This window comes from Typopeltis vanoorti, chromosome 23 (genome assembly GCF_054136105.1).
Source record: "Typopeltis vanoorti isolate ZY-2024b chromosome 23, IOZ_Tvanoo_1.0, whole genome shotgun sequence".
Lineage (NCBI taxonomy): Eukaryota > Metazoa > Arthropoda > Arachnida > Uropygi > Thelyphonidae > Typopeltis > Typopeltis vanoorti.
The window spans coordinates 45,481,602-45,508,452 of NC_143571.1; the positions used below are offsets into that span (position 1 = coordinate 45,481,602).

Genomic DNA, 26,851 nt, shown 5'->3' on the forward strand with positions numbered 1-26,851 from the left:
CATAAAGGAGGTTTCAAGACAGAAGTAGCAAATTATATAGAGCCAATCAATATCTCAAGGGTGGTGGTTAAGGTATTGGAAAAATTGGTGAGACGGAATTCAGAACTATGTGGATAGGAATATGATCCTCTATAAGGGACAACATAGTTTTGCAAAATGTAGGTCTTGCTTTAGTAATTTCCTTACTTTTTATAATCAAGTGACACTGGAGTTGGATACTCAGGACATGGCTACTCAGTGATATTGCTACTTTGCAAAAACATTTGACAAGATTCTACATAAAACTCTATTGCATAAATTGGAGCAAATGGGGATGGATATAAATCTGGTAATTTGGATTAGGTGGCTGATAGACAGATATCAAAGAGTGGTTAATGGAAGAGTTAAGTCCAGGAGAAGACAGGAGTTTTGTGGCAGCACCACAGGGCTCAGTACTTGGTCCTCTGTTGTTTAATTTGTACATCAATGATATAGGAAATGATTTGACAGAAATATTCAGTTGTGTGCTGATGATGCTAAACTGGGAAGTGACATGGTAAATTCAGGTGATGCAGAGATTCTACAATAAGACTTAAACAGACTAGTAGTATGGGCAAAGGTAAATGGCTGCCAGTTTAATGTTGCCAATTGTAAAATAATGCATTTTGGGAAGAGATTAGAAGCTGTGTACTATATCAATGGAGCTGAAGTGCTGGAAACTGATGAGGCCAGGGACTTGGGTGTGATTGTGCACAGAAAGTTGAAGTTTAGAGGGCATATTGTGAAGGTAACCAAAAAGGTTGCCTTATTAAAACCTTATTAAGGCTTTAATAAGGCCTCATCTGGACTACTGTACATAAATCTGGATCCCCATATTCTTTTGAGAGGATCCAGAGATGAGTGACAAAGATTGTGGCAGGGTCTGTTGAATGTTCCCTATGAGAATAGATTGATGGTCTGTAGGCTTCAAAAATTAGCTGATAGATGAAAAAGAATGAACATGATAGAAGCATTTAACTTATTAAAGGGGGTTTTATAGGATTGACTCTTAAGAAATTTTTTTTTTTCAGTACATGACAAGATGGGAGAAAACCAGGAGTCATCAGCAGGAGTTGTAGAAGAGTGTGGTTAGCAAAGGTGTTAGGACTTATTAAAGGGGGTTTTATAGGATTGACTCTTAAGATTTTTTTTATTTTTTTATTTTTTTTATTTTTTATTTTTTTAGTACATGACAAGATGGGAGAAAACCAGGAGTCACCAGTAGGAGTTGTAGAAGAGTGTGGTTAGCAAGGGTGTTAGGACTAGGTTTTTTGCTTAGAGGATGGTGAATGGATTGCCAGATGTGGTTGTGAGTGCTTCATCATTGAACGATTTTAAGGAGAAATATGGTTGGTATTGCGTGAATAACTATTGTGTGAATAAGTGGATCTTCCACAATGTGTCTTCTGACTCCATGGAGATACCTGTATAATAATATGACATCATTATAGGTCAACAATGGATCCGTGGCTAGACTTATCACCAATGTTTCCTCTAAGCTATGTGTGTGTGTGCATGCACCCCCCTCACACACACACACACACACACAGTGGTCAAAAAATGGAGTTCACTTGCCCAGTTACTGTACACAGAATTTTTGCTTTTAGAATTTCCAGTTTCCAGTCAATAATTTTTGAACATACTATAAAAACAAATTACATGACAAATCATACTTGGCACTTATTTTATTTAGTAAGTTCTCATTGTCACTACTCCAATATTACTCTAACCCTTTTCGACTTAATATACTTTAATTCTTGTAGATAAACTTATATGTTGGTTATATATAGCTTTTCATTTTTCAGGAAATGAAAATGTATACTAGAATATTAATTAAAATCTTTAATCAGTACACGTGTGGACAGACTTATGTGTTCGTCGTACATGTTGTTTATTTTTTAATGGTATATATTAGAACACAGAAAAATAAGTAAATAATTAATTTATTAACTTATTGCTGATATTTCTATAATCCCCATAAGATAAACAAAATACTAGATGCTCCTAAGAAACCCCTCCCACTATCCACCACAGAGAACTACAACAAAACAGTCACCATCCCATACATTAAAGGCACACCCGAAAAGATTTCAAGAATTCTTAATAAACATGAACTACGCATCACATCAGACCATGTGGCAAATTAGCAACCCTTATCTGCTCACCCAAGGACAGCATTCCCCCTTTATCACATCCAGAAGTCTACGAAGTATACCCTGCTCATGTAATCAAGTCTACTACGGTCAAACAGGAAGAACTGTGAACATCCGCATTAGCGAACACAAAAAATACATCCAGCATTATCACTATGGCAAGTCGGGCTTAGCAGACCATGCTCTGGATACCCCTGGACACAGGATCAACTGGAAGAACACAAAAGTACTGCACAGAAGCTCTCACGAGTTGGAGAGATTGTTCTTAGAGGCAACAGAAGCCCTGAAACACACTCCAAATCTCAACAAATATGGCTGTATAAATTTGCCTAAAATCTGGGAGACAGTCATCTTAAGAAAAAATTAGTACTGGTTTTTTTCTTTGTTTAGGACTATAGTCTTATGTGATAGCTGCAATTTTTTTTTTTTTTTTTTTTTTTTTTTTTTTGTTTCAGATAGAGGGTGTCAAAATCAGGATTCTAGTCTTTGTGTTGCTGCTACAATTTTGTTTAACTAGTCCATTGATTACAGCATGTTCTTATAGTCTTGCGTATTGTGACAAACTGTTTTTGTGCTCTGAAGATGCTGGTTATAATACCAGCGAAAGAACACTAATAAATTATTATTATCAGCAATAAGTTAATAAAGTAATTATTTGCTTATTTTTCTGTGTTCTAATATATACCATTAAAAAACAAACAACTTTAATCAGTACCTTTCTATATTTTGATAATGTTACATTGCCATCTTCAGGGATTACAAAACAATGATATTTGTATGCAGGCACTAACACTAAGCAAATATGGCTGATTTAAAAAAAAAAAAAAAAAAAAAAAAACCTTGAGCCTGAAGCAACAACACAATTGCACGTGGCCACAACTTCATTGTAGCGCTGAAAAAGATCCCTTCTGAAGAAATAATGATACAGGTAGATTGTGGTATCTGAAGCTTTTACAACCATATTGCCAGCAATATCAGACTGGATGTAGCCGTTGTTCTTACTCAAGCAAAACCAAAAACAACCTCAAAAGAAGAATTTAAAGCTCTGCAAGAAATGAAAAACACAGTAAAATAATAATTCTAAAGTGGATAAGGGAAATGTCACTGTGATTCGAAACCAAACTGACTACAGGTAATCTTGCCTCTTTACTTTTATATCGGTTTACCTACCTCCCTGTAGAATATGATCCTGCCAGCTTCCAAATCAGAACACTCCTTAGGAAGGTTACCTCTTGACCTGTGGAAGTGACTAACAGACTAAAACCTTTTAACTCCAGGACCCCCCCCCCTGCCCAAATATATGGACTACCAAAAATCCATAAGCAGAATGTACTATTGTGGATGGCATTGATTTCCCCCACATACAAATTAGCCAAACATTTAGCAAAGTGCTCACACAGTATACTGGCAATACACCTTCACACATAAAAAACTCATCCCACTTTAAAGCCACTATAGAAAACCTCACACTACAACGCACTGACATAATGGTCAGTTTTGATGTCTCCCCTTTATTCACCAATGTCCCACTCAAAGAAACTTAGACCTCATCCAAGCCAAATTTTCTTCCGATGCCTCAGCCCTATTTAAGTTCACCATGAACTCAGGCTATTTCGTTTGGGCAGGAAAATTCTACAAAGCTTTCCCAAATAATAAGCAATACTGGAATAGTCCAAAGAACTCATAAATATAATAGTAATCAATGCAATCCTCTTTTCCTTTGTATGGGAACATTTAATTGTTGAGTATTTAAAGAAGAGGAAAACCTTACCATCTTACAGCAAGAACTAGAACATATTAAATGGGACATCATAGGCTTAAGTGGAGTATGCAGGCAGAATGAACATTTAATAAAACTAAAAAAAAATGGAGATTACTTGTATTATTATGGGAAAACAAAAGGACAATATGGAGTAGAATTTTTAATTAAGAAAATAATTACACACCTTATAGAAGAATTTAATTATACAGATTATAGAATAATAGAAATTACACTTAAAATAAACTCCGAACTTAAAATCAGGATCATCCAAATATATGCTCCCACTTCATCCCACACTAATGAAGAGATAGAAGCAATTTATGACTCACTGCAACACATTCTAGACAAAAAAAGAAATAGCAATCAAAACTTTACTCTAATAATGGGCAATTTTAATGCCAAAGTAGGACATCTCTCTCTCTCACCAAATAGACACAATAGGACCATATGTATATGGTACAAGCAGCAACTCAGGAATGGCTCTTACAGAACTCTATCAGTAACAAGCTTTACATTATGAATAAATTTTTTAAGAAAGCCACCAAAATAAAATGGTCATGGAGAAGTCCAAATGGAGAAATAAAAAATGAAATAGATTTTATAATCTATAATAATAAAGAACTAGTCCAAGATACCTCACTACTGAATCCAGTAAAAACAGGAAGCAACAACCGATGGGTGAAAGCCAAAATTAAAATAAACCCGAAATTTGAAAGAATAATATGGCTAAACAACAAAAAATCAAGAAGTTTTGACTTAAAGCCTATTGAAAACAAAAAAGAAGGATTACGAAGAAAAAATCAATCAACAACTAGACTTAATAATATATTTGAAGAAGACATAAATCATCATCATTATCAAATTCCTGTCATGTACCCTCAAGGGGTGTATGTACAAAATATGATAGTACTACATTAAAAATTTACAACATTACTAACTTCCTATCTACAGTTTTCCTCCAAATCAGTCTGTTACTTGTCAAGACTCCAACAGTATCAGATCTTATATTTCTATCTTCTAAGGCACTTTTTACTGTATCAATCCACCTATATCTTGGTATTCCTCTGGTTCTTTGAGATGCCAACCTGGCAAAGAACACTAGTTTTGGTAATCTTTCCTTGCCCATTTTGTGTAAGAGACCATACCACCTGAGATTAGCTCTGCTAACGCATTCCTGGATGCTGACAATGTCAAATTCTTTCCTAATATCCTCGTTTTTAATATGATATTGCCATTGATGTCATCTGTTTGTGCCCCTAATCTTTCTCAGGACTCTCATATTTGCTGTCTCTAGTCTTTGGTCAAGTGTTTTACTTCTGACCCAGCTCTCAGATCCATAAGTTAAAACTGGTTTGAACACCGTCTTGTATACAGCTAATTTAGTGTTCTGACAGTTTCTCTCTTATTCCATATGAATTTATTCAATTGACTTCCTACCATGCCAGCTTTGTTGATTCTGTTGTCTATTTACATATTTAATTTACCATCTTCACTAAAAATCATGCCTAAGTAGCTGAAATGTTTTACTTGTTCCACAGGTTCTCCGTTCACAACGCAGTTGACATTTTCAATGATTCTGCCTATTTTCATTGTCTTTGTCTTTTTATTGCTGACCTTCATACCATATCTATTACAACAGTTATTCAATTTAGTCAGGGAATCTTGCAGACTTGTAGCAGATTTATTTAGAAGTATAACATCGTCCGCATAAAGCAAAGAGCTGACATTAACATCTCCAATTTTGATATCATGTTTAATACCACATTCCTTCATAATGTGATCCATATAGATAATAAATAACAGAGGGGATAATGTACATCCTTGTCTGACACCAGATTTAACATCAAACCATCTACCGTACTTCCTTCAATTCTAACTGTTGACTCACAACTCAAATAAAGACTAAGTATTGCTTGATATAATTCCCCATTGACACCATATAACCGTAGTGTTCCGAATAGCTTCTCTCATGGCACCTTGTCATATGCCTTTTTCAGATCTACAAAATTTAATACAGATCTTTGTTATATTCCCATGATTTCTCAACTATTTGTTGTAAAGCGAAGATCTGATCCTGATAGCCTCTATTTGGCCTGAATCCAGCTTGTTTTTCCCCAAGCTTTTCTTCCACAATTTGTCTCAACCGTTTTCCAAGTATACTTGCATAAATGTTACCAGGAACACTCAGTAGTGAAATACCTCTGTAATTTTCACATTCAGTTTTATTTCCCTTTTTATATATGAGTAATATGAGAACTCTACTCTGATCATCGGGAATTTGTCCCTCTGTGCAGGCCTTTTGAACTATGCAGTGCAGCTGCTGTAAGACTTTTATTCCTCCATACTTCATCATTTCTGGTCGAATATCATCTACTGCTGCCTTTCCACATTTCAAGCCTTTGATGGCTTTTTCTACTTCAAGTATGGATATGTATTCCTGACTATATGCCTGTTGAGTGTTTTTTATCTCTGTGCTATCACTGCTTGTTTCATTTTGCAATTTTTCAAAGTAATTACTACATACTTCAAGAATATTTTTTTCTCCAGTTTTCATGTCACCTTTATCATCTCTGATTCCTTTTACAACCCTTTCCTCCATTTCTGAGCTTCTTCAACAACCTCCAGAATATATTGCCATCTTCTTGATATTTATTTTCTATGTTCTTAACAAAGTCTTCCCATGACTTTTGTTTAGCTAGTTTTACTCAGTGTTTAGCTTTCTTACATTTGTCTCTGTATTCTCTAAGAACACAAGCTGACTTATTTGCCAGAATTTCGATATGCTTTCTTGTTTTCCTTCACTGCCTCTTTAACTTCCTGTGTCCACCATGGAGTTCTGATTTTTTTATCCTTGCAGACAACCTCACCACATGCCTCTCTGGCTGAATCAATCAGGGTTTTCTTCAAGTCTTGCCACTGAATCTCCAAAGTTTGGTTCCTGTTCTCGAACTCTTTAATTTTTTCTTCTATAATCTTTGTGTATTTTAGTCTACAGTTCACATCTGAGAGCTGCTCAGATATGAACTGGAAAACTTTCACTTTAAAACTTTCTTACATGTTCTTCTTTTTAAAATGAAATTCAATTTTATCCTGCTCAAGACTAAATAGTGATCATAATAAATTTAGTTTAATCCTTTATCCAAGTGTGAGCAAACAAAGTTTGCACCTGAAAGTATCTTCAGGACTGGGTTAAGGTGGTACACCTTAACCCAGTCCTTCCCTTAATGCATAACAATAGACATATCCGCAAGGAGATGTGTTTTGCATTATAGGAGATACTAGGATAGGAGTGTTGGTAGCTTGCTCCACCTTTACAACGAGTTGCCCTGGTGTTTACCACCTTAACCCAGTCCTGAAGATACTTTCAGGCGCAAACTTTGTTTGCTCACACTTGGATAAAGGATTAAACTAAATTTATTATACTCTAACCAAGTGGAAAATAAACTTTCAACATAAATAGTGATCACTTCCAATTTCAAAACCTCTGTACACTCTGGTGTCCTGCACCAGGAAGAAAACATCACTATCAACAATAACATAGTCAATGAGAGCATATTCTTTGCCACTTCTCTCCATGGGAAGATTTTATTTCCATTCCATGTCCTGAGCTGAAATCCAACAGGTATTTGTCATTATTATTAACTTTGCTCTTTTCTCCAAATTTTCCCAAAATATTTTTATATGTCTGACAATCATTTCCTTCTCTGCTATTTAGATTGCCAAGAAGGATCAACTTTTTCTTTTTCATAGTGTCAGTTGCTTTCTCTAAAGCCTCAAAAAATTCCTCCACTTCTACCTTAGTAGAACCTTCTGTGGGACCATAGGCACAAATAAGTCTCATTGTCCAGTTCTCCATTCTGATATTTGCCCACATCACTCTACTTGACACTGCCTGCCATTCAAGAAGATTAGCCTCATATTTTGTGTTGAATACTATGGCTACCCCTTCTTTTCCTTGATTGTCATTGCTTGAGTATAACATTTTGTATTTATTGCTCAGAAACATCTCACCAGTTTTTGTCTTTTTTGTTTCAATCACTCCTATTATGTCAATCTGGTACTAATTCCTCAGCTAGTTCCATTTCTTTGCCCTTCAAGCTTTTTATGTTGATAGTACCGATCTTTAACTCTGGTGATGTTGAGTTGGGGTGTGTTTTCAGGTTTGTTCCAGTAGCTGACTTTTCGCTGTTTGCCCTGGTTCCCTAGCGTAAACAACGGGGGCCTTGTTTAACTGGGCGAAGCCCCAGCCGGCATGAAATTCTGTCATGTTGTACCATCATTTTGTATTTTGGTTGACACATAAATAAAATAACCAAAAACCTAACAGAAGTAATATCAGCAGCCAATGAATTCAAAAGCAGCAAACAACAAAAAGACCATAATGTTTCAGAGGAAACCTTACAACTACTAAAAAAGAGACGAAATATGAAACAATACAAAAACTTAAACTTCTAAAATAGAATATGCTGAACTGTGCAAAACAATAAGGGAAAAGATTATGAAATAAGATCTTATAACACTACAAAAATAAAAGAAACAATTGAAAACACCTATAAGGTCTGGCTAGGGCAACTCATATATGCCGGTGAGTGTATTCCCGTAAGCTTCATCTGGTCAGATTTCATATGAAACAGTTATAGTTTCTGTATTCGGCTTTGAAATAATGCAGGATTTAATATCCAATTGATTTTTATAACTAAGATAACATTTATCATGGAAGTTTTTTCCACTGGCTTTGCTATCAATTATATATTTGGTTTAATCCTTTATCCAAGTGTAAGCAAACAAAGTTTGTGCCTGAAGTATTTTCAGGACTAGGGCAACTTGTGGCAAAGGTGGTATAACTTCTTATCACTTGCCTTAGTATCCCATAATGCAAAACACAAAAGCACATCTCCTTGCAGATTTGTATAATGCTATGCATTAAGGGAAGGGTCACTACCCAGACTGGCTTTGACCTTTATTGAGATCTCATCAGTGGGATTCACACCCAGAGGTGGTGATACTAAGGCGGAAGTAATGGAGAAGTCATATTTCCATATATGAGTTGCCAAAAGGTGTCGCACCTTATTATTAAAATTCTCTGGATTAGAGATAGTTGATGGAACTGTTTTCACTTGGCTATGCTACCAGTTATATATTTGGTTTAATCCTTTATCCAAGTATAATCTGGCTCCCACTGATGAGACATCAGTAAAGGTCAAAACCAGTCTGGGTAGTGACTCTTCCCTTAATGCATAGCATTATACATGTCTGCAAGGAGATGTGCTTTGCATTATGGGATTCTAAGGCAATTCATGAGAAGTTATACCACCTTTGCCACGAGTTGCCCCAGTCCGGAATATATTTCAGGCGCAAACTTTGTTTGCTTATACTTGGATAAAGGATTAAACCAAATGTGTAATTGAAAACATTTATCAGTTGGTAAAAGTCAAATAATTGCAATAAAATATAAGAATGGAACTTCAATAAGGAACCAAGAACAAATTCTAAGCAGACTAGAATATTTCCTCCCCATTTAATTAAAATGTGGAGGAAACAACACAATTCACCATGTCACAAACTTACTAAATCTATGCCTAGAAGAGGGAAAGATACCGAAAACTGGAAAAATGCTACTCTGATACTGTTATTTAAAAAAATGAGACAAAGAAGAAGTAAAGAACTATAGACCAATTAGTATTTTCTCTAATTTGTACAAAATTTCACAAAAGTAATAACAAACAGGTTAAACCTCTCTTCTAGACTCAAATCAACCTGCAGAACAAGCAAGATTCCACAAAGGCTTTAACACAATTGATCAAATTCATGCAGTAAAACAAATAGTAGAAAAAGCAGAAGAAAACCAGTTGCTTTAGCCTTTACTTATTATGAAAAAGCATTTGATTTCATCAAAACTAATGCAATATATTCTCCAGAATCAGGGAGTTGCTTGAGAATATATTGACCTCCTCCAGGAAATGTACCACACTGCAATAGCAGCAATCCAACTTCACATGAGTAGCAATAAAATATCAATTGAAAAAGATGTCCAACAGGAGACTCTCTATCACCCAAAATCTTTACAGCAGTCCTTCAAGAAATATTTAATAATATAAACTGGACAAACTTTGATATAAAAATTAATAACAAAACTTAACACACCTAAGATATGCAGATATCATAATTTTTGCAAAACACTCCAGAAGACCTTAATGTAATGATAGAGGACCTATATCATGAAAGCAGAAAAGTTGGCGTAAAAATAAACAGAGAAAAAACTAAAACGATGTTTAATCATTTTGTAACACCAAAAAACAATAATAGAAAACAATTTCTTGGAAAGAATCTTTCATATACATATTTAGGTCATCTCACTGATCTAAACTGTGGACTTCAAAAGGATATACAGGGTGTTCGGGATAAATTTGACAGTTTCGTAAGGAAAAAGAAAATCTTCTTTGTATCTATTAAATTTAATGAATTGACAAAAAAACATTACAGGCAGAGTTAATTACAATACTATCAACAAGATTTACTCAAAATAACCACCATTAGCATCGATCACAGCTTCAATTCTGCTTCGGAACCTCGAACAAGCTGATGCTACAGTCTCCCTGGGAAGGGCCGCAAAAACTGTTTTAATTTTATCCATTAACTGGGCTTTTGTATTACTGGAAGTGCGATTGGTGTCTTTTTCAACTGCGCCCCATACAAAATAATCCATGGGGTTAAGGTCTGGGGAGTTTGGAGGCCAAACATTTGGACTGGTGAAGTCGTAGAAATTTTCAGACAACCATTTTTGACTTTTCCCAGAGGTGTGGCAAGGGGCCGAATCCTGCTGCCATACATACGGCCTACCATTGGCTACCCTTGTTATCCAGGGCTTGACTACAGTTAGCAACTCCACGAACAAAGCCCGAATTCCAATGCCAGGGTTCTTCAACACCTGTTCCTGCAGATTTGCGAGGAATTCTGCTGTACGAACGCAATCAGATCGTCTGCTAGGGATCTTTCTTCTTGCTACATCCTCGTAGTCATCATTGCAAGTCTCTAGTTCATGCCTGATTGTTTTTACTGTATTCAGGGAGCATTGGGCAGCAGTCGTAATATCCTTATTTTGATGGCGGGCACGAATCATCATGATACAAGTTATTCTCTTCCATGATTCAGGTGGGTTCCAGCTATCCATCCTTTCTGACATCTTGTATATGAATGAAGAAGGGTCCAAACTTTTAAATGAAGAGAAGTGTGTGTTAATACATGTAACTTACGGAAAAATATAATTAATTATAAATATGTCAAATTTATCCCGAACACCCTGTAAATAGAAGAGTTCAACTTGCCTAGAGTGCATTCAGAAAATTGAAAAGCATTTTTCAAAGCAATGATGGCCCACTCTGTTTAAAAAGGAAGACATTTAATCAGTATAAACTTCCATTAATCACATATAGTTGTGAAACTTGGTCTCTAACAAAAGCACTGACAAATAAGCTAGCATTACTCAAAGAAAAATGGAGAGGCTGATGCTAGGCATCGCATTAAAAGATAAGAAGCCAGACTCGTATCACTGACAACATTCTTCACAACAAGTGACTAAAATGGAAATGGGCTGGACATCTATCCAGAAAAGAAGATTATTCCTCTTCCTAAAAGAACGTGGAGTGATGAATTATCAAATTTTGTTAATAAAAAATGATCAACCGTTGGCAAGAACAGAGAAAGGTGGAAGGCACTGGAGGAGGCCTTTGTCCAGCAGTGGACAGAAAATGGCTGAAAAGAAGTCATATTACTGTGTGCACCCAATAAAAATATTATGCATTTTTTTTTTTGACTGAAAACGCAGTTTCAAAAATTGATTTATGAATTACATCACAGTATAATAGCAGTATTACAAAGAACTATTTACATCAATAGTTGGAGAAAATATTGAAACATCCCTCTTCTGCTTCTCACAACTGGATACTATCAATGAAGTGGCAAATCAGCTGCATGTTGGTCATGGTTCTACCTATGAAGTCTCCTATAACTGATTTCAGTGCCATAAAGTTTGTGCATGATGAATTCTCAGAAACTGTAGAAAGTACTTTGAAAGGCCATTTTGTCACTGATTAAGAAGTGAAAGAGGTGGTGTAAATATCTGTCTACTCAGCTGAAACATTTTCTTTTGCAGACTTACAAAAAGTTTGCTCATTAATGGAACAAATACAGCCAGTTTTCGACTTAGGACCACACATACTTACAAACAGATTTAAATATCGAGACATAAGGAGACAGCATAATGATATTATCAAGTAATGGAATGGCACTTATGCTAGGAAACCTAAATGAGAATACTACAAATATTAATTTTTTTTTTCTAAGTGTCATATTCCGTTACTTTATAATTTTATCACCACTCATGCGATAGTCAGCCCATTAATATGTTCACTGATTACCACCTCACTTCTGCAACTCATTGACCAGAATGCTATTGCCATTTTCATGGCATATTATTTAAGAAATACTTTTGATAAGTCTAACCACAGATTATTGCCATTACCGAGGGTGAGGAAACATTCAAAGAATTTTGGAAGGAACATATCTTGCAATAGAGTGTACGAATGGTGCTTCATATATTCACATTATCCCTTAAAGATGAGTTTATACCCTCAACAAGTTATGCATCTGGTGAACCATCCTTAGAATGTTTTGTTGCAATTCCTGAATAAGAATTTGTTGTTGATTATCTAGCCTCCCCTGCCTCTTCTGAGGAACTGTACAATTAATAAAGTAGCATCTTTGAAAAATTACTCTTCCTCCATGTGTTTCAATCTGATTATTTTACTTGTAAGTGCACAAAAACACTGTACACTCATGCTTTATTATTTATTATAGTACAGTACTATATACAGTAATTTTATGTTATAAATTGTACATTGTATTATTTCACTATAAACAAAGAATGAAGCTAGTTAAAAAATATAAGAAAGCAGTTATATTACACATTCATAACAGTTATATTACTATTCAGGCTTTGCCAGAACGGAACCCTGTTGTAATATGAGGACTGACTATGTGTTCAAACACTTGTGGGAGGGAAGAAGGTTATGCTGCAAAATGATGTACCTGCATGTTCTATATTATAGTAATTTTAATACATACGTCATAGATGCTTTCTGACTTATTTCATATATTTAGGCAGAATGTTAAAATGCTTATTTTTCTTCATTTAATACAAATATTTTCAATTTTTCAGAATGCATTTGGCTCTTAGAGCTTATCAAGAATTATTAATGACACTAGCAACTATGGATTTAAACCCAGACAGTAGCATTAAGGAATGTGCTAATGTAATTAAGGGTAAGATAGAGTGCAATTTATTTAGAAAATTTTTTGCTTTTATAAATATGACAATACTGAAAATGTTATTACTATTATGAGAGACCTACAGTGAATCATGAACTCATTAAGGGAGACTGCATATCAAACACACATACCTTTTCTTACATTCATTCACATTACTTATCCTCACCATTTCTAAAGGCAAGCAATTTCAGTCACACATCATTCTATGTGAGAAAACAATTCATCTCTTGGTATCCTTTATGACCCTTTCAGAAGTTTGTAGATCTCTGTCATATCACTATTCTTTCTCCTGTTTGCCAGGATCTGCAGTCCACAAATTCGCAATCTGTCTTCATGATCTACATTTAACAGTCTCAAAATTCTTTTTAACTCTGACTTTCTCTTTCCCCTTTGCATCCTGTCCAGTGTATCTGCATCAGACCAGATCTACACACAGTAGTGTCATATCAAGGATTTTAAAGAGAAAAATAAAAATTATTTACGTGTTAATGTTCATTTCACCATTGCAATTATCTTCTAGGTTGTATTTACAGTCTTTTCTATATTAGCCCCTTGAACTTCAATCAATTTTCTATCTACTAAATTGCCAAGATTCCTAGTCCAGTTTCTTTTATTTTAATCCCACAATTATAATATGATGTGTGCACAGCCCAAGTGTATATAACTTTACATTTACTAACATTGAAATGATAGCCATTTTCACATGCTCACAATCCCAGCCTGTTCAAATCATTCTCTAAGTGCTGCATGTCTGTTTCATTGCTGATTACTTTGCTATCTTTGTCTCATCAGCAAACACTGTATATCTCCTTTCAAATCATTCTCAATATCATTACTGTTAATGATTGAAAAACAGTGGACAAAAGACTGATCATTTGGGTACACCTCTGGTCACCTTTAACCTTTCAGACTCATGTCACCCCATAAATCACTTTTTGATCTATCAATTAGCCAACCTCTTATCCATGCTAATAGTTTATAATCCAATCCCATATTCTCCAATTTATGTAACAGCCTTTCATGCTGTATCCTGTCAAAAGCCTTAGCAGAGTCCAAAAGTACTGTATCCAGAGCATGTCTCCTTGTTTAACTCAGTAGTAACATTCTTCTAAAATGTTAGCAAGTTATTTCAACATGTTTATTGAAAGGTGTTGTTAGTTATTCGTTCTAGTGCTCATGGTATTAACAACACCAACAAATGAAAAAATTAAATTAATTTATTGAAACTTACAAATAATAACTGTGACAAGCATAAGGCATTCAACTAAAGCATTGGAAACAATTGTAACTGAAACAAAACTAATGTCCTAACATGGTGTTCTCTCTAAGAAAGATAACTTTAAAGTTAATTTGGAGAAGTCCAATTACCTGGTCTTAGAATAACTTTCTCCCAGATCTTTGGTAAATTAATTCCACCATATTTGTTGAGGTTGGGGGGGAGGGCTTCATAGCTGATGTTGATTCCAAAAATAGTCTCTCAGACCTAATAGCGAAGTCTTATTCCATTTAATCTTATGTGACAGAGTATCCAGAGCATGGTCTGTCAGGTCTCGACTTGCCATACAGATGATCGTGGATGTAATTTTTGTGTTCTTTAAGTTAGATGTTAACTAATCTACTGGTCTGTCTGAAATAGACTAAGCTGCAGGCACAAGGAACACTCCAGGATAAGTAGGAGGATGAAGTTGATCTTTGGGAAAATGGATGAAAGTGGCAATCTGAAGAAATGGTTTGAATGTGGCAAGAAGATTATGTTTACAGAGAACTTTAGCTGTCTTTTCTGATGTAACTTTAATATATGTGATGGGAGTAGTTTTTGCTGTTGGTAAAATGTGGCTTGATGAGGTCAAGGGTCTCTGCCAAAGGTACATTGGTGAATAATGGCATAATATCAAGGCTGATCATGATGTCAGAATCTGTCAGGGTTAAATTTTTTTTATTAATGGTTTGACATGATAAGGTTTAACCACCTCAGATATATATAGGATCCATAAAATTCAGAAACCCAATATCCCCTTCATCCAGTAGTTGAAAGCATAGACAGTCACACCTACAAAATGGCCAAACATTTATCCAAATCACTTGTCATCCTTACAAGTAACTCTTCCTCATCTTTTAAAAACTCTCTACACTTGAAAACATTAATAAAAAAATTGCTTTGAGACAGATTTTAACATCATGGTCAGTTTTGATATTCTTTCACTATTCACTAATGTACCTTTGACAGGCACCCTTGACCTCATTAAGCCACACTTTCCCCCTGGCATAGTAAAATTATTCAGATTCACTGTTTATGCAGGTTATTTCTTATGGAAAGGAAAAATATACAAACAGCTGGATGGGACTGAAGTGGACCCCCCCCCCCCAGCTAACTTCTATATAGAACATTTTGTAAACCTTTTCTGAAACATTTTAAAAACTTTTTTTAGCCAATGACTGGAGCCCCCCCCCCTTCTTTTTCTTTTTTTTAACTCCCAGCCATGGAAGGTTATTTTCAAACTTGCACTACATTTTGTACCATGGATCGATTTAAGATTTCTTTTTTTCTCCCATTTTTATCAACTTTGTACAGGTAACCCTCGTATAACACGGATATTAGGCTCTGCAGAAATGCCGCGTTATATAAATCGCGCTATGTGAGTCTCAGATCACATAGAAAAAGTAGGGTTATGTTCCAAAATCGTTTTTATATAAACAACAATGACATATCCAACAAAAAATAAATTTTTATTTAATTCAGGTAATTCATGTAAGTTAAGAAAACATTAACCATGAAACAAATACATAGTATAAAAGTATAAAAATTACAAATTGTACTTAAACTTCATTGCACATAATGCATAAATGTTTTAGGCAAAAATAATGCATATTTTAATCTTTCATAGCACGAGGATTTGAGGATTGGTTAATAAACACTGGTTTTGTCATGTAATCACCCGATGCATTACTACAAAACAGTAGAGTAATTCTATCTTTGGAAACTTTGAATCCAGTAGCTGATCTTTCATTTTTCGAAATATAGGTGCATTTTTGCACTTTTTTTCCAATATAACCCAGATTCATCCGCATTGAACACCTGGTCTGCACTATAAATGTTTATAAACTTTGAGAGTTTTTTGTTTAATAAGATTTCGATCCATAGGAATTTTCTTTTGAGGTGCAATCTTCTATCAAAATTATTAGAGATTTCTCCATTTTTCCATTAGAATATCGCATACACGAGCAATGCGCTTTGCACTTATCGTTGACCCAGCAATAAACACTTTCTCGGATTTTATGTTCATTTTGTTTGATTGTTCGAATTGTTGAGTCATTTAAGTTCAAAGTCCCTGCAAAAACTCCTGGTTTTTCTCCATTTTTCAACAGATCCAATCCAAGATTTTGAATATTTTTCTTCGGGAGAAATTAATTTTGTTTTCAACGTTGGTTTTTCCCTTTCATTGCAGTTTGTGGCCATTACTATAAAAATAATTTTTTACACAAAAAAGCAAGCATTACATATTGTATGTAACTCACCAGAAAATAAAGTGCTCAGCTTGAGATGAACACACTTATGATTTTTAATGCACTTTCCTGGTAGAAACGAGGACAATTTTCAACAATAAACATTTTATACGGTAAACAATTGAGGTACATGCCTTCTAAAGGGTATTTCCCCCTAATATAAATTCGCTACTTATAATTACATGCGGGATACAGGCAGACACAAATTTAATGATAAAACTGGATTTTTAAGTCGTGCGGTGAAAAACATATGAAAAGATAAAGGGTTACTATAATTTGTAGACCATGTTGTATAAGTACCGCGTTCAACAAGGGTTACTACAATTTTAGACCACGTTATATCGAAACCACATTGTATAAGTACCGTTATACGAGGGTTACCTGTATATTTTTTCGTCATCAAATTCCTGATATGTATCCTCAGGGAATGTACAGGATATTATGATCGTACTATATGAAAAAATTACACCATTTCTAACTCCTCCTGATCAATAATTTTCCTCCAAATTAATCTCTTATCTGTCAAGACTCCATCATTATCAGATCTTATATTTCTGTCTTCTGAAGCACTTTTTACTGTATCAATCCCCTTACACCTGGGTCTTTTTTTCTGGCAAAGAACATTTGTTTTGTTAATCTTTCCTCTCCCATTCTGTTTAAGTGATCGTACCATTTGAGATTAGCTCTGCTAACACAACATGAATGCTAACAATGTCAAGTTCTTTTGTAATATCCTCATTCTTAATACAATAGTGCCATTGATGCCAACTGATCTTCCCCACTAATCTCTCTCATAAATCTCGTATCTGTAGTCTCCTATCATTGATCAAGTGTTTTATTTCTAACCCAGCTTTCAGATCCATAAGTTAAAATTGGTTCGAAAACTGTCTTGTATACAGCTAATTTAGTGCTCTGACTAATTTCTTTGTTGTTCCATATAAATTTATTCAGCTGATTTCCTGCCATGCCAGCTTTACTAATTCTGTTGTCTGTTTCCATATTTAGTTTGCCATCTTCACAAAAAATTGTGCCTAAATAGCTGAAATGTTTTACTTGTTCTGTAGGTTCACCATTCAGGATTAAATTAAGAAATACATTGTGTGTGTGTGTGGTATATATTTTTTGTATTTCTTAATTTATTTTTTACATAATCCAGAAATCCTGCTCTAGAGACCAAACTTGGAAATTTTTCAAGCTACTTCAGGCCTTCATTAAACAGTGCAGTGGTCTCACAACTGGCGATGAAATTCATCTTCTACCTAAAGACAATCACAAATATCCATGCCCACTGCAGGATTTGAATCTGCTGGTTGGTGAGCAGGTACACTAACCACTTGGTCAATCAGACTAGCCAATAAGCAGGGTGGCAGTCTCACATCAGACAATGAAATTCATCTCCCAACTAAAGACAGTCACAAACATATAAAATACTGCATGCCCCCTCCCCATCCCTTCTACACCCAACACACAGGATCTTAGCAAAACCATTCCCATCCCATGTGTTAAGGGTACATTATGAAAAATAGTGAATGTTCTCTGCAAATATGATCTCCATACTACTTTCAGATCTTTCACCATTCCTCTAAAGATCAGTTGCATCTTATTGAACATCCTGGAGTTCATAAAGTTCTCTGTGCCAACTTTAGCCAACTTTGCAAAAACTGGTAGATCAGTTAACATCCATCTTGAAGAGCACAAAAATTACATCTGTGATCATTTGTATGACAAGTTGATATTGTCAGCCCATGCTCTGTATACTCCTTCACATAGGATTAGGATGGAGGAAAATATCTATATTACATAGAAGTCATTATAGATTTGATAGACTATTTTTAGAATCAGCATCAGTTATGAAGCACATTCCCAAGATTGGGAGTGTGCTTAATTTACCAAAGATCTCTGAGACTATAATTTTGAGACTTGATAGCCTGGCTTTTCTAAATTAACTGTATTGTTATTGGGCCCATAGTGGGCACCATATAAGGATGTTTGTTCTGCTTTCAGTTAAAATTTGAATTATTTTCCACAGTTACTTAGTTCAGTGCTGCATGCCTACCATAGTTGTAATTGTTCTCTGACAATGCTGGGAAGAAAACTAGTGAAATATTAGTAAGTTTATTAAATGTGTTTTTTTCCCCTTACTTAGTGTTGTTTATACCATGATGCATTATTATGAATAATCAACAACCTCTAAGCCTATTGGGTTGTCTTTAGTTTACAGAACTGGTTCATACTCAGTTTTCCATACAAGATTTGTAACTCTTCTGGCCAGTACCTTATAATTTTCATAACTGATGTCATCCATATGCACATGCTGTTCCTTCCACATTATCTTTTCTTTACAGTCTCTTGCTTAATAAAATTGTGCATTCATTTCCCTCCAACTCTGTTTATACTTTGAACTCTAGGGACATCTTCCAGTATTTGAAGTATTTTAATGTTTCCCATGCACTGTCAGTATCCTTATCTGTAACATCTAGAAACCATCTAGAATCCAATACCATGAGACCAAACTTATATTCATTTCAGTTGGTCATAATTTTTTGATTTGCAATTCAGCATGTAACCTTTTCTGAATGGAACATGCACGTACTTAGCCAATTCCGAGGTCAGTACAATATGATCGTTGTTGGCAGCCAGAGGCAGAACAGTCACATCTTTATCTGAACTCCCCTTCCCTGACATCTAACACTCTTTGACCTTGTGTTTCTTTCTGTCATATACTTTCAAAATAGCTCAATAAAGTCTGCTTCATCGTTCTAACAAGACAATCAATATCCAGAAAATTAAACTCGCTCAATGTATCTTGGTAACAAGCTAATAATTTTCACCCTCTTGCTCTTCATTCTTGCTTTTTTTTTTTCTTTTTTTTTTAACAAGTCCTTTCATATCCTTTCTTATACTGTATTTTTGTTAGTTAAATCATTTGTACCTAGAAGAACTACCATTTCTTTTGATTTTTTGATTTTTTTTGCTGTTTTTGAGTTGTGTTCATTATATTTTTGATATTTTGCTCCTGTAAATCTTGAGCAATAACACAGGCATGTTTTATAAGTGAATCACCATACCAAATAATGTTGTTCTTTTTTTTTTCTGCTTACTTACCTGGTTATTATAATATCTTGCCTTTTTCATTGCATTGCTGTCTCTCCTTTTACTACTTAACTTCCTTGTACAGAAATGCTGGTTGGCATTTGCTATTGTGAAAACCTACTCTGAATGAGTTTGTATAGCTCCTGGAGTTTATATGGCTTATTTTATAAAGCTCCTCTAAAACCTTTTGACATTTTATAATTCCCATATGATCTGTCTAACAATTTGTTTCAGTTTTGAGATTTTGAAAGTTAATTCACTTTTCACTTATCTTCTTTTGTTTTAATAGTGGCATATTTCTCTTCAGTGTGGCAAACCTTCTTGTTCTCAACTGCAATATTTAGGTTAGCATTCCTTTTTGTTCCTACTGTATGCTTGTGCTTTTTTGCTGCAATTTTACAGAAATACTTTAATATTGATATATCTCAATAAGTATGTTATATAATACACCAAATACAATAAAAACGTGAGAAGTAGTAATATACTATAAAACACAAATTTTTTCTAAGAAAAAAACACAATAAAACAAATAAGCATCACTTATTTTACAAGAGTGTGAAAGAAACCAATCTATTGTGATATAGCCTCAAATGCCATGCTCATTAATTATTATTAAATAATTGAGAGCATATTCCTGTATTAACAGGCATACCCCAGTCATACATGTTAGATTCCAGACTATCATCATCACATAACAAATTTCCTTTTTTTTTTCACTTATAAATGAATGTAATGGTTTAATAACATTTTTAAGCAGTCATATTTATGTATGAATGACATAAATAAAGAATTAATTTACGTCACATACACAAACAAAAAATTTCAAATTATTTTCACAAAAATATCATGAATTATTTTCACTATTTATTCACTATAGAATAATTTTTTATTCTATTCAGAATAAAAAATTATTCTGAATCTTGGCTTAAGGAAACAGGCCAAATGGTTCGGTCATCAATTTACACATTCAATAGTTTTTCAATTTCAGCAATAAGATTGTCATGTTTATGGATAACTTTGGCATTAACTAGTGTAGCACTTTTCACTTCACTAAGAACTTTATATCTCCGTTTTCAACAACTGTAACAACAGTAGTGCAAAATGAGTTTTTTGCCTGCAGCCTATCTTGGTGTTCAATACACCGAGGTTTACTAAATTTAATAATTTTAACCTTAGGGGATGCTTAAGGGTCAAAGCTGTATAACTGAGAGGAGACCTCCACATAGCCTTTAAAGGAATGCGGAGAACCGACCAGGGCTTCTGACCTAATGTCCAATCCTCACCTTCTTGTGGTGCACCCAGTTGGGTATCTACTTTGATACTGAACGAACGAGGATGGGCTGGCAATTTGGGATTTAGCCGACCAAATTGTATTCTTATTGGTTAAACCAAAATAGAAAATGATGGTACAACATGACAAAATTTCATGCCGGCTGGGGCGTCGCCCGGTTAAACAAGGCCCCCGTTGTTTTCGCCAGGGAACCAGGGCGAACAGCGAAAAGTCAGCTACTGGAACAAATCTGAAAACAAACCCCAACTCAACATCACCAGAGTTAAAGATCGGTACTATCAATGTCAGAAGCCTGAATGGCAAAGAAATGGAGCTAGCTGAGGAATTAGATAAGTACCAGATCGACATAATAGGGGTGACTGAAACAAAAAAGACCAAAACTGGTGAGATCTTTCTGAGCAATAAATACAAAATGTTATATTCGGGAAATGACAATCAAGGAAAAGAAGGAGTAGCCATAGTATTCAACATAAAATACGAGGCTAATCTTCTTGAATGGCAGTCAGTCTCAAGTAGAGTAATGTGGGCAAATATGAGAATGGGGAACTGGACAATGAGACTTATTTGCGCATATGGTCCCACAGAAGGTTCTACTAAGGTAGAAGTGGAGGAATTTTTTGGGGCTTTAGAAAAAGCAACTGACACAATGAAAAAGGAAAAGTTTGTCCTTGTTGGGGATCTAAATAGCAGAGTAGGAAATGATTGTGAGACATACAAAAATATTTTGGGAAAATTTGGAGAAAAGAGCAAAGCTAATAATAATGGCAAATATCTGTTGGATTTCTGCTCAGGACATGGACTTGTTATTACTAACACCATGTTCCAACATAAAAATGTGCACAAATTCACATGGAGAGAAGAGGCTAGGAATAAGAAAAGTCTCATTGACTATGTTATTGTTGATAGTGATGTTTTCTCCCTGGTGCAAGACACCAGAGTGTACAGAGGATTTGAAATTGGAAGTGATCACTATTTAGTCTTGAGCAGGATAAAATTGAATTTCATATTGAAAAGAAAAACATGTGAGAAAGTTTTAAAGCGAATAAAAGTTGAGCAGCTCTCAGATGTGAACTGTAGACTAAAATACACAAAGATTATTGAAGAAAAAATGAAAGAGTTTGAGAACAGGAATCAAACCTTGGAAATTCAGTGGCAAACTCTGAAGAAAACATTCATTGATTCTGCCAGAGAGGCATGTGGTGAGGTTGTGTGCAAGGATAAAAAAATCAGAACTCCCTGGTAGACACAGGAAGTTAAAGAGGCAGTGAAGGAAAAGAAGAAAGCATACCAAAAGTTCCTGGCAAATAAGTCAGCTTTTACTCTTACAGAATATAGAGACAAATGTAAGAAAGCTAAACAGTGTGTAAAACTAGCTAAACAAAAGTCATGGGAGGACTTTGGCAAGAATATAGAAAATAAATATCAAGAAGGTGGCAAAATAATCTGGAGGTTGTTGAAGAAGCTTAGGAATGGAGAAAAGAGTGCTGTAAAAGGAATTAGAGATGATAAAGGTGACATGAAAACAGGAGAAAAAGATATCCTTGAAGTATGGAGTAATTACTTTGAAAAACTGCTAAATGAAACAAGCAGTGATGACAGCACAGTGATAAAAAATACTGACCAGGCATGCAGTCAGGATTACATATCCATACTTGAAGTAGAAAAAGCCATCAAAGGCTTGAAATGTGGAAAGGCAGCAGGAGTAGATGATATTCGACCAGAAATGCTGAAGCATGGTGGTATAAGAGTCTTACAGTGGTTGCACTGCATAGTTCAGAAAGCCTGGACAGAGGGACGAATTCCTGATGATTGGAGTAGAGCTCTCATAGTACCCATATATAAAAAGGGAAATAAAACTGAATGTGAGAATTACAGAGGTATTTCCCTACTGAGTGTTCCTGGCAAGATCTATGCAAGTATACTTGAGAAACGGTTGAGAAGAATTGTGGAAGAAAAGCTTGGTGAAGAACAAGCTGGATTCAGGCCAAATAGAGGCTGTCAGGATCAGATCTTCACTTTACGACAAATAGTCGAGAAAGCATGGGAATACAACAAAGATCTGTATTTAAGTTTTGTCGATTTGGAAAAGGCGTATGACAAGGTGCCAAGAGAGAAACTATTCAATACGCTGCAGTTATATGGTGTCAGTGGGGCATTATATCAAGCAATACTTACTCTTTATTTGAGTTGTAAGTCAGCAGTTAGAATTGAAGGAAGTACAGGAAGATGGTTTAATGTTAAATCTGGTGTGAGACAAGGATGTACATTATCCCCTCTGTTATTCATTATCTATATGGATCACATTATGAAGGAATGTGGTATTAAACCTGATATCAAAATTGGAGATGTTAATGTCAGCTCTTTGCTTTATGCGGATGATGTTATACTTCTAAATAAATCCGCTACAAGTCTGCAAGATTCTCTGACTAAATTTAATAGCTGTTGTAATAGATATGGTATGAAGGTCAGCAATAAAAAGACAAAGACAATGAAAATAGGCAGAATCATTGAAAATGTCAACTGTGTTGTGAATGGAGAACTTGTGGAACAAGTAAAACATTTCAGCTACTTAGGCACGATTTTCACTGAAGATGGTAAATTAAATATAGAAATAGACAACAGAATCAGCAAAGCTGGTATGGTGGGAAGTCAATTGAATAAATTCATATGGAATAAAAAAGAAATTAGTCGGAACACTAAATTAGCTGTATACAAGACAGTGTTCAAACCAGTTTTAACTTATGGATCTGAGAGCTGGGTCAGAAGTAAAACACTTGACCAAAGACTAGAGACCGCAGATATGAGAGTCCTGAGAAAGATTAGAGGCGTGAACAGATGGCATCAATGGCAATATCATATTAAAAATGAGGATATTATTAAAGAACTTGACATTGTCAGCATCCAGGAATGTGTTAGCAGAGCTAATCTCAGGTGGTATGGTCACTTAAATAGAATGGGAGAGGAAAGATTAGCAAAACAAGTGTTCTCTGCCAGGTTGGCAGGAAAACGACCCAGAGGAAGACCAAGATATAGGTGGATTGATACGGTACAAAGTGCCTTAGACGATAGAAATATAAGATCCGATAATGTTGGAGTCTTGACAAGTAACAGACTGATTTGTAGGAAAATTGTAGATAGGAAGTTAGTAATGATGTAATTTTTTCATGTAGTACTGTCATATCCTGTACACCCCTTGAGGGTACATGGCAGGAATTTGATGATGATGATGATGATGATATCTAATGTAATAGGTTTATGCATCATCTTCTTTTCACTGGAGCAACAGTACCTTTAGTTTTGAATTTTATCAGCCATTATTAAGGCAGTTATAAAATTTTCTAAAGTTATAAAATAATTATTATAAACAGTTTGTAATTCACAACAAAGCACCAAAACATAAATGTAGCCAGCAACAGCATCATAAACAAACAGTTCACGAAAACTGTACATCAGCTGATTCATGGGTGCATCATGTTGCTAAAGCATAATGAGTGAATGCAGTGTTATATAAAATAGGCATTGGTCATAATTGACAATTGGTGCGAATCAAACTGTACTACCCTCCTTTCCTCAAAATAATAAAATTAAAATTAAATTAAAAATGTCTCAAATACTTCATCAGTATGCACAGCCTAATTCCAACTTTATGAAGTTAATTTTCTCATTAATATACATATTCATATTTAAAATACATATACATATTCTGCATCACAAACAAGGTATGTAAGCTGAATGTGTGTAGTACCCCCCCCCTTTCTTATGATTGGAAGAAAAAAGAGAGAGAGAGAAAAAAATCTTCTTCCTTTGAGATAAATATACCTATATATTTTTCCGAATCAGTGTGACTACATTATAACGATATTTTCAGCCAATGAAACCTCATCTCACACTGTAGCAACTACTACCACAACATACTCACCCACTATAACAAACTACTGAATATTTTGACCAAAGGCTTATTGATATAATGATATGCTAAAAGAAATTTACTGTTGGAAACTGTCCACTATTACAAATTCTTGTGAATTTGCTATGGTGCAAATCAAACTGTACTACCCTCCTTTCCTCAAAATAATAAAAATAAAATTAAATTAAAAATGTCTCAAATACTTCAGCAGTATGCACAGCCTAATCTAACTTTATGAAGTTAATTTTTTTATTAATTTCTCCAATCTAATCTACACTTAACTCTCCCTTTCTGACCAAGCCCACTTTCATTCGTCCCTACATGATTCTGTTTATCTTAAAGGTGATACTGTGCTCTGACATCACATATCAGAGATCCAAATGCAAAATCTTTCCTTCTGGTCTTTTTTTTTTTTTTTTTTTTTTGTTTTGTTTTAATCTTCTGTCTGCTGTTCTTCTGACAATTCTTGGAGCCATCTGATCCTCTCTTTCCCCAAATTGAAATATTGATATCGGGAATGTAGAGTGTGAGAACAGATTGAGAATTTGTGGACTGTAGACACTAGCATACATGATGAAGACTTACAAACTTCTGAGAGGATCATATGAGATACCAGTAGGAATTTTTCATTTTATGGAGGACAGAGAGAGATCAAGAGGGCATTCATAGAAGTTTAGAATGAATGCAGTCAAGAAGGGGGGGGGGGTGCAAGGTAGATTTTTCTCTCATAGAGCAGTGCTTGATAGCTTGCCTGTGGAGGTTGTGAGTGCAGTTAGCTTGAATTAATTAAAAAAAAAGTATGATGGCTGATGTAGGTGTTATGTGGCCTCCCTTGATGAGTTTCTGACTACTTGTTGGAGATCTCTGGTAGTAATAATAATAATCATAAATTAGTTTTAATGATTGTGTTGTCTGGTTAGCAGAGTCAAATGTTTCTTAGTTATATTTCATAGTAATATATTGCACATATTCTGATATATTTTTGTATTTGCTTTTTTAATTTGATTTTGAATTTTCCCTTATTTTATTGATCTTCTTATGAAGTGCATAAGTATATGTGGATTTCTGCAAAAAGAAATGGGTCCTTCATTTAAAGTAAGAAATGCAGAAATATAAATAGACTTATTACAAAATAGATTTTATGTAATGGGCAATAAGTCAAAGTATGTTGAATGCAGTGAGATGCTATCTGTTGAAAGTAAAGCATGAATTCATCCAAAATTGATTTAATATTTGTCTTTGTATAATTCCCAGAGATAAAAATTATTTGTCACCTAAAAATATTTGGAAAAATTTACACTGTAATGGGATTCAAACCCACAATTAGATTGGAAAGTGGAGATGTTCTCCTTTGTCAACCAGATCAACATGCAAGTGGTGAGAGACCTGACATGTTCTAGTCTTGTGCATAATTCTGGATATCATTAGAACACACAATTAACATGATGGCAGGAGGCCAACTGTAGGAAACAACAGTTGGACTCCTGCTGAGGGGCCATAAAACCAGGCAAGAAACCAATGGACAAATAGTCCAGTGGCACCCACAGCAGTGTACCAGTTAAGGAGCCAGGCACCAACTAAGATATATATATATATATATATATATATATAGTACCAGTTAAGCACAAAATTGAGAATTGATTTCAAAATAATAACAGCAGTTTTTTGGGTTCTATATATATATAGGTATTGAAGTAATTATTTTTATGGTCACTTAAGGGTCAAAGTCAAATAGCTGGGAGGAAACCTCCACATTGCCTTTCAGGAATGCAGAGAACCGACATTAGGTCAGAATG

At 34.8% G+C, this 26,851-nt stretch overlaps 1 protein-coding gene across 3 annotated transcripts in view; it reads left to right on the forward strand.

The window, feature by feature from the left end:
- Positions 1 to 26,851, forward strand: part of LOC150093816 (protein timeless homolog) — a 671,138-nt gene that overhangs the window by 90,420 nt on the left and 553,867 nt on the right. For all 3 annotated transcript variants that reach the window (XM_090412553.1, XM_090412554.1, XM_090412555.1), the window contains one exon: positions 13,151 to 13,254. In XM_090412553.1, coding sequence (XP_090268679.1) covers positions 13,151 to 13,254 — 104 coding nt within the window. The remainder of the gene's footprint in view (positions 1 to 13,150; positions 13,255 to 26,851) is intronic.